General features: G+C 17.7%; 2 protein-coding genes across 2 annotated transcripts; both read left to right on the forward strand.

The window, feature by feature from the left end:
• Nucleotides 1–2,012: 2,012 nt before the first annotated feature.
• On the forward strand, nucleotides 2,013–7,738 carry PRSY57_0828300 (putative membrane protein; the record flags this gene model as incomplete). The annotated part of the gene is made up of 2 exons (XM_012907221.2): nucleotides 2,013–4,171; nucleotides 4,300–7,738. 2 exons carry the CDS (start codon nucleotides 2,013–2,015, stop codon nucleotides 7,736–7,738), a joined length of 5,598 nt encoding a protein of 1,865 aa, XP_012762675.2.
• Nucleotides 7,739–9,030: 1,292 nt separating this feature from the next.
• Nucleotides 9,031–10,426, forward strand: PRSY57_0828400 (conserved protein, unknown function; the record flags this gene model as incomplete). Its single annotated transcript, XM_012907222.2, has 7 exons — nucleotides 9,031–9,186; nucleotides 9,345–9,446; nucleotides 9,538–9,630; nucleotides 9,738–9,828; nucleotides 9,949–10,019; nucleotides 10,168–10,263; nucleotides 10,385–10,426. 7 exons carry the CDS (start codon nucleotides 9,031–9,033, stop codon nucleotides 10,424–10,426), a joined length of 651 nt encoding a protein of 216 aa, XP_012762676.1.
• Between the last annotated feature and the right edge of the window lie 279 nt (nucleotides 10,427–10,705).

Here is a 10,705-nt window from a genome sequence, read left to right on the forward strand (position 1 = left end):
TAAAATTTTTTGTAAACATTTAAATTTTTAAATTTGTAAAAAAAAAGTACCAATTTTATTTTTTCTTTTTTTTTTTTTTTTTTTTGTTATTATGTATATGTGTGTGCGTGTTTTGACAATTTTTTCATAAAATGTGTATTTTTTTTTTCATATTTAAAAAAAATATATATATTAAATTTATAACGATATTTTATTAAAAAAAAAAAAAATTAAAATATAAATATTATATATATATATATATATAAGTATGTATACGTTTCAAATGAAATAGCAGAACATTTTGGGAAGTTTTTTAAAAATATATATTGTACATATATATATATATATATATATATATATATATATATACATATCTATGATATAAACAATATATATTTTTATTTTTATTTTTATTTTTAATTTTAATTTTTTTGCTTATTTATAATGAAAATTATGGTAGTTCATTTTTTTCAGAACCAAGGGAAGAAATAAAAAAAAAAAAAAAAAAGGAAATATAAAATATCTGTAATTTTAAATGGTTGTTATATATTTAGGTTGGTAAATAAAAGAGAAATACTTTGCTTTACCTGTATAATATTTAGGAATATTCATTAATACAAAGAAATGTTATAAGAAAAAAAAGATTATTCAAACATAAGTTATATATATAATATGTTTTAACATATTTATGTAATATCCTTATTTTGGTGTTTTATAAAATAGTTCTTAAATTTGTAAATCATGCTAAGATTAAGGGTTAAAATAATGAATAAAGAGGCAGAAATATATGTAATAATTTATTATATATTAGAAAATGTAAAATTACATAATGCCTTATATAATCTATACATATATATATATATATTACAACAATTCAAAATGTATATTAAAAATGATATTTCTTATATTATATAATTTTTATAATAAAAATGAAAAATTGTTCTGAATTCAATTAATATCTTTAGTAATATTATAAGGTTTTTTTTTTTTTTTTCTCTTTATTGGTTATATTATATACCAAATTCCTATTTATATTATATTATCGAATGAAATGTAAACATAAAAGAATGACGTATTTTTTTTTTTTTTTTTTTTCTTATAATTTTCCTCTTAACATATATATATATATATATTTTAATATATATATTTTTTTTTAATATATATATTTTTTTTAATATATATATTTTTTTTATTATATATATTTTTTTTAATATATATATTTTTTTTAATATATATATTTTTTTTAATATATATATTTTTTTTAATATATATATTTTTTTTAATATATATATTTTTTATGTTTATTTATTTTTATATTTATGTAGAAAATAGGCTGAATGATATTTTTCCTTTCCAAAATTTTAAAAGAAAATAAAGATAAATATAAAATATTAACTATGATTAAGTTGATACATGAAGAAAAAAAAAAATAATAAAATAATAATAAATAAAATATATTATATATATATATATATATATATATATACATATAATAAGAAAAAATAAATATGTGTATGTTTTTTCATATTATATATAAATAAATAACATGATATCTTCATTAATATATATAATATTATAAATATAATGTACCTTTTAATTTCATGTTTCAATCTTAAAAGTTAAATTGGAAGATTTTTGAAAATATGAAGATATATGAAGTGATTTTATAAATATAAAAATTAGGAGTGAACTAATAAGTTAAACAAAAATAAAATTGGAAAGGAAAGAAAATTTTGAAAATAGGAATATATAATAAAGGTTAAATGTTTAACCTTGTCACTAAATGAATAAATAAATAAATAAATAAATAAATAAATAAATATATATATATATATATATATATATATATATATATATATATATATATATGTAAGTCATTATATAGCTCACCAACGATATTATTTTATATTTTAATATATATATATATATATATATATATATTTTATATTCTGATTATTTTTTATTTTTTATTTTTTATGTTTTTTTTTTTTTTTTTTTTTTATTTTAAAGTATTTTAAAAAAATTGTAATAAAATGGACTTGTACCAAGAAGAAATATACAATAGAGCAAATGTAAATGTGAGCGTTATCGTTCATGATAATATAAAAGAGGTTATAATAAAAAATCTTGAGAATAATATGACCGATAAGAATATAATAATAAATAATTATAATTATAATGATATTATCAAGATTAATAATATACCAAAGGATAATGTTAAAGATGAAGAAAAAGGAATATTATCCTTATGGTTAAAAAAAATAAAAGTCGTATCATCTGTTATAATTTTATGTGTTGACTGGCAACATATATATAGTCAACAGAATACACAATCTAATTCAAAAGATATTATTTTGAAGGAAAATAAGAATACCGAAAGGAAAAGTAGTTATATTCGTAAGGAAAGTATTATAAATGAGGGGATACACAAAATGGGTGATATGAATTGTTATGGTAATATAGATAATTATGGTGATATGAATTGTTATGGTAATATAGATAATTATGGTAATATAGATAATTATGGTAATGTAGATAATTATGGTAATGTAGATAATTATGGTAATGTAGATAATTATGGTAATGTAGATAATTATGGTAATGTAGATAATTGTGGTAATGTAGATAATTATGGTAATATAGATAATTATGGTAATGTAGATAATTATGGTAATATAGACAATTATGGTAATATAGATAATTATGATAATGTAAATAATTATAATAACAGAGATGGTTATAATAAGCCTAATAGCTCTAGTAATATATATAATTTCCATAATATGAATAATTCTTATGGAGATATAAATATGGATGATAATAATTTTTGTTTTGTACAGAATGAAGAATACATGAATAAAATAAACGAAGAATTATTAAACAGAATTGAAGAAATTAATAAAATAATAATGAAAAGAAAAAAAGTTTGTAAGATAATTTTATTAGTTATATTACCAGAAAATACGAAAAATACAGAAGATTATATTAAACATATAAGTTTGTTAAATTGTGAGAATATTAGTGCCATATTTATTACTTTGGGTTTAAAAGAAATACATAATAAAATAAAAAAATTAGATAATTTATTAAAAGATTGTGTTACTACTTTTTTTAAACAATATATAATAAATTATGAAAGGAAAAGCAATATAAATTTATTATCATTTTTTAAATATAATTTTAAAAAAGCATATATTTTAGAAATGTTAGAGAAATATGATGAAAGCATGAAAATATATGTAAATTTATGTAAGGTATTTTATGAACATATTGGTGACAATGTTTTTTCAGATTTATTAGAATATTTTAATTATGTCATATTTTTTAATTGTGTAAGTATACGTATGATATATATATATTTATATTTTAAAGATATAAAGAAAAGTATACATCATATATATACACATAATAAGATAATAGAATTAACATTAATAAAAAATAAACCCATGTTGAATGAGGAGGAAAATCAAATGGGTGTTGAAGATTTTTTTAATATATTTAATATATATAATGAAAAGAAAGAAAATAAATTTTTTGTAAATCAGATAAAATATAAAAAAAATGATCATGTTCATAATAATAATTCTTATTATGATGATGAAGAAAAATTATTATTATTAAATATAAATAAATTAAAAGAAAAGAATATAGATATCTTATTATTATTATATAATAAAATATTAAAAGAATATTTATATTATAATTTACTTTCATGTGTATATTTTTATTTTTATCGAATTATTAAAAACTTTCAAATATATATACAAGATATAGTACTTTATGGTATATATTGTTGTTTTTTTATATATAACAAAATAAAAGCTGTTAAGAAAAAAGACAACCTTATAGAGCATTTCCCACATTCTTATATAATATATTTTAAGATGGATAGTATATCGTTTTTATATGATTTTATTTTAAATTTTCTGATTGAATTATTTCGTATAATAAAGATAAACCAAATAAATAGTTTATCCTTAATAATTTTATACTTTTTATGTACCATATATTATGAGCAGAAAAAATATTTATTTTGTGCCTTTTTACTTTTGGAATTTTTTACTCACCAAAAGGATGATTTTATATTAAATTGGCTGGATGTCCAATATTTGAAAGATGAGAAATATGACGAGGGCGTATTTCTGTGTAGTCTCAGGAGGTTCAAGGAGGATATTGAATGTAAAAGGAGAAGGTACCCTTTTAAAAGGAATAATAATATGTATAAAATGAGCACACACACAAACATATATATAAATATATATATATATATATATATATATACCTTTTTACACATACATATACATATAATTTTACCTTTAGGAATAATGTCGCCTATGAACCCTTGGTATACCTACTTTTAAATTCATTAGGTTTTTTGCTATATCATGAGAATATAAAAATGGGTGTCGAGGATGATCAGAAGGAGTTGCAATTTTTTAATGTGGATAAGAAAGAATATGAAACATTATTTGTTGAAATATGTTTTGATTACTTGAATATATTAATTAGGAATAAGAAAAATAATGAGAAAGAAGATTTTACAAAATTTATGAGGAATTATTTTGATATGGTGAAATGTAATTTATATATGAATAAGGATATTAATTTATGTCTTTATAGTATAAATGTAGATATGTTTTATGTTTTTCTTGAGAGTGATGGTAATAATAATAATAATAATAAGAATAAGAATAAGAATAATTTGTATGCCTTTTTAGAAATAAAGGATAAATATTTACACGAACATGATTACAATAATTTTATATTTTTACCTTTTTTTGTTATTTCAATAAATGATGACAAAAAATATTTTACATATATATATGATGATACATTTGAAGATAGGACGTTTTTCTTTTGTATTGATACCAATGAAGATGATATGATTAATAAACTTAACTTGGACATACAGAATGTTAAGAATAGAAAAATAAATGATAATATACAACATAACGATCCTTATTTATGTAAATTTATGGATAGAAAAAAAAATATGGTTGTAAGCTTTATTATTTCAGAATGGAAGAATGAAATGAATGTTGATTATGTTGAATTATATCTTTTTATATTTAATCAACTCATAAGAATTCGTGTTGATAAAATATATGTTTCTCATTTTAAGAAGAAGTACATGGAATTATGTAATGATGAGAAACAAAATGTGGGTACTAACAATCGATATGACGATAATTTTATTGTTAATAGTGTGTATGGTAGTTCATATAAGGAAAACACTCATGGTATTAATAATAATAATAATAATAATAATAATAGTAATAGTAATAATAGTATTAATAATAGTAATAATAATAGTAATAATAATATAAATCAAAAGAACGAAATAAAAGAGATTGATGAGAAATGTTCTTTTGGACATGTCCTAGACACATTTAATAAATATGATATAAATAATGTGGAAGAAAAAAAAATCTTCCCAATAAAAAATAGGAATTCCTTAGGAAACAATAAAATTGATTATTATAAATTAAAGGATGGTATATATATAAATAAATATGAGAATAAAATAATATACAATAAGGATAAATATTTATACAAAACATCCTTATTGAAGTATGTTAATTATTATATATATACAAGAAATGATAAATTATATTTGAATGAATATAATATATCTTATATATTTATTAAGTATTCAACTTATATTGAGAATTTTGAGTTAAACTTTTCTTTTGTGATAGATGACATTGATCATGTTGACTTTTATTTATTGAGCAATGAGAAGAATGTCATAAATATCCATAAACTTAAAAACAGACAGAATATAACCTTAAGAGGAAGGAAAGGTATGTATAAATGGTACAATAATAATGCTGATACTGTTTTATATAATGATAAAGAAGAAAAGGAAAAGGAAAAAGAAAAATATAATATGGAAACAAAAAAAAAAAAAAATTATATTCATATAGACGATGGTAATGAAACAGAGGATATATCAGATTGTAATAGTAGTCTAAGTAGTGATACCGAAGAATATAATTCTTATAGTGATGATAATAATTATGTTGACAGTAATTCGATAAATCATCATCATCATAATAATAATGATAATTATACAAGAGGGGAATTAGAAATAAGTAATAGTTTTTACCAATTGATAAATCAAAATGTACACGACAATATCTACGATGATAAGCACGTTTTGTTTGATGGGAATATATTTTTTTTTGAAATTGAAGGAGATAAAAAAATGAAGAATAATATAAAAAAATCAGGTGTAAAAAAAAAAATACACGGACGTAGTAATTTTAACAATAATTGTTATATGTTATATGAACAATGGAAGATTAAAATGAGGAAACAAAGAAATAAAGAAGATGAATATGATGAAAAAAAAATTGGTTATAATGATAATATAAATCATGCTAATGGTTATATAAGTAATACTTTCTTTTCCTTTTATAAAGATAAGAAAGAAAAATTATTATGTATACCTTTTATTATACGACCGAGAGATTTAAAAAATGTTAGAATCAATTTTGAATTTCTTTTCAAGAATATATATTTCAAGGATGAGCTCAAATATGCACTTAATTATTTTGTAGAACCATCACTAATTACCATAGTGACAAGGATGAATATGAGAAAGGATGATGAAGAGAATGATTTGATTAATAACGAAGGAGAAGATAATATACAAGAAGGGATTATATCATCACAGAATAATGATACAATTAAAGAGAATATATACAAGGATATTTTAGATAAAGATTTGTTTTTTTCTATATCCTATTATTTATATATACATAATAATAATATAAATAAAATCCACCTTGTTGATATTGAAAATATAAAAACAGATAATATTATAAAAATGGAATATAAAAATACTTATTGTGATTTTCTTAAAACTAATAAAAAACATTTGTATATTAAATATCAATTAAATTATGGAAGTATGTTTTTTCCTTTTAATATAATATTTAAGAAATTAATATTTACAAATATGATTAAATTGCCATATGAAGATTATATAGAAAGTATAAATAATAAAATAAAATTACAAAACGAACATAAGAAAAGTAAAATTAAAATAGATTTAATATATTCAAAAATTGTAAAATGTAATGAATTATTTACTATAGAAGCTGTTATAACAAATAAGACGAATATAACTGAGGAGGTTATTATATTTTTATATGACTTACCAAAAGAAAAAGTAAAAAAAAAAAAAAAAAAAAAATTAGCTAGCCAAAATAAGGTAAAGCGAAAAAGTCAGATGAGTATTATATATGATGAAAAAAAAATATATGAATATAATGAAATAAATAAAAATAATGATAATATAAATAATGATAATATGAATAATGTTGATATAGATAATTATAATACAAATAATTATAATGTCAATAAAAGAAATACATTTTTTAATACTCCTGATTATGAATCGTCATCCGGTGATTATACTTCATGTTCATCATCTTATTCTTCATACAACATGGAATATTTAATAAATCAAGATGAATATCTTTTGGATGATGAAAATGGGGATGCCACAAGAAATGAATTACACATGAATAATATATTCAATAATGTTTCAGAAAAAAAATATATCATATCAGGAATTCGAAGTATGAAAAATATTTTGTTACCATATCAGACCTTACATATACATTGGTCCTTCATACCTCTTACATATGGGCTTATAACACTACCGAATGTTTTAATAAAAAGAAAAACAAAAGTAAAAAATAATGTTAATGTGTTTGCTTCAAAGGATATTCAAATACTTGTAATATGAAAGTGGAAAAAAAAAAAATATATATATAGGACTTTATTTTAAAAGTGGATAATTTTTTATATGATAAAAAATAAAATATTTATTATTTTTTTTGTTATATATATAATATATATATATATATATATATATAATATCATATAATATAATATAATATAATATAAATAAGTTTTGTTATTTTTGTTATTACATGTACCCATAATTATTATTAATATATAAATATATATAAATTTATGACATTTTTTTAATAATATGTATATTTTATATATAATATTCTAATCTGTAGTATTTTTTTTTTTTTTTTTTAATATGAACTTGAAAATTTTAAAAATTTTTTTAAATATATAGATATTATATATATATATATATATATATATATATATATATATATATATATAATATTCCAAAGGTTTATAAATTACTACTTCCTTACTACATAAATATTATTTTTTTTTATTTATTTTTTATTTTTTTTATTTTTTTTTTATTTTTTTTATTTTTTTTTATATTTATTATAAAAAAAAAATATATTCCTGAGTAGGGAACGAACCGTTTTTGAAATACATAAAAAATTTATTAAAATATATTATATATTATATACATATTGTAATGATATATATATCATATATATATAATATATATATATATATATATATTATGATTATATAATATATAAGAAATTATCACATGTAAAATAAATAAATATACATTTTATATATACATATATATAATATATATTTAAAAATATTGTCATGAGTTTATTAATGAAGAAAAAATAACTTTTTTTAGTAACATGTTAAAACTTGAATTAATCAATAGTATAAAGAAAAAGAAAATGTTACTTGTAGAATTTATATATGAATAATTTTAATGAATGTAAAAAAAAAAAAAAAAAAAAAAAAAAATTAAATTGATAATGATATTGAATGGATATTTATTGTATGAATATTATATGTAAGAAAGATATGTCCATAACGTTTATTTCATAAAGTATAATAAAATTATAAACAACAATAAAATAAAAGAAATATATATATATATATATATATATATATATAATATATATATTAACAAATTTGGAATAAGATATATGAAGATAAAAAATTATAATATATCTAATAAAATATAGTTGATTAGAGATAATTAAAATAGTAATATTTATTAATATATATATATATATATATATATATATAACGAAATTGTAACAATAAGAAATAAAAAATAAGTATAAATATATATATATATATATATAATATTTCTTATTTTTTAATTACAATAAAATATTGTAATAAACGATGCCTCAATGGGGTGCAGGTAATACGAGAGCTATAGAAGCTCGTATGAGGAAAAAATTAGATAAAGACAAGAAGCAAAAAGAATTGGAGGAAAAAAAATTAGAAGAATACTGGAGAGATGATGATAAAAAAGTTCAAGCAAAAATACAAAGAAAGGTAATAAATACATACATAATAATATCACTGAAATTCTATAAAAAGTTTTAAAGTAACAATATAAGAATAACAATGCAATTGTATAATAATATATATAATAATAATATTAAAATATATTATATATATATATATATATATATTTTTTTTTTTTATCAAAGATGGAGGCTGAAAATAAGAGGCAGCAAAAACTGGATAGGAAGAAGGAATTAAAGGCTTTATATGGAGAAGAAGAAAAATCCATAAAATCAAATAAAGAGAGTGTAAATATTTATATATATATATATATATATATTTGTGTGTGATAAAGATATTATTATATTGTGTGTTCATAATATTTTGTTCTCTTTTTAGAAATCTACAAATAAGAAGGTCACGCAATCTGAAATTCTTCAAAAATTAATTGAAGAGAAAAAGAAGCAACTTCAAGAAGAAAAAAAGAAAAAGGTACTTGAAGAAATTGGTTTTTTAAAAATGTTACCATGTATATGTTTTTGTTTTTGTTTTTGTTCTTGTTCATGTTTCTTTCTTTCTTTTTTTTTTTTTTTTTGAAGGAAAATTTAAATGTACATGAAATGGAATTAGAAGATAATATAAATCACATACACCGAAATGAACAAAATAATTACGACGAATATATATATGGTAAAAAGGAAATTAATGCAAAAGATCCTAACCTTTTTTTTTCTTTCTTTATACTATTATATATATTGAATATGAAAAAATAAATGTTATTATATTATGTAATTTTATTTTATTTTGTAGCTACTGGAATTGATAATGTCATATCTGCTTTAGAAAATGTGTCATTCGAAAAAACAAAAAGCGTCAAAGCTGTAAGTTAAAATAAATATGTGTACATATATATATATATATATATATATATATATAAATATATTACTTTTTAAAATATGTACTAAACACAATAATGAAATATAAAAATTATAATTATATATATATATATATATTTTGTTCATTTATTAGGCCTATAAAAAATATGAAGAAGAAAATTTACCCATTGTTAAAGAAGAACATAAGGGCTTGAAATTATCGCAGTATAAACAAATGTTATGGAAGCAGGTAAAATTCTATACAATAAATAATGAACAGAAATATGCTTATTAAATGCATTCATTATATATATATATATATATATATATATATATATTTATTTCAATTTTTATATTTTTCATTTTTTTAGTTTAAAAAATCAGCTGAAAACCCTATGAATCAAAAGGAATAATTAATTTGATTTTAATAAATAAAGAATATTTGTGGGGAATAAAATATTATTACATATAATAAAAATTTTTATTTTATACATATTATGATGTTATTATATATATATATATATAATTATTTATGCATATTCTTAATTTTTATAATTAAAAATTTGCACCTTTTGATGGATAATGTTCAAATGTTATCATCTTTAAATTTTTTTTTTTTTTTTTTTTTTTTTTTTTTTTTTTTTTTTTTTTTTTTTTTTTTTTTTTTTTTTAAATTTTTTTTTTTTTTTTTT

Source organism: Plasmodium reichenowi, chromosome 8 (assembly GCF_001601855.1).
Source record: "Plasmodium reichenowi strain SY57 chromosome 8, whole genome shotgun sequence".
NCBI lineage: Eukaryota > Apicomplexa > Aconoidasida > Haemosporida > Plasmodiidae > Plasmodium > Plasmodium reichenowi.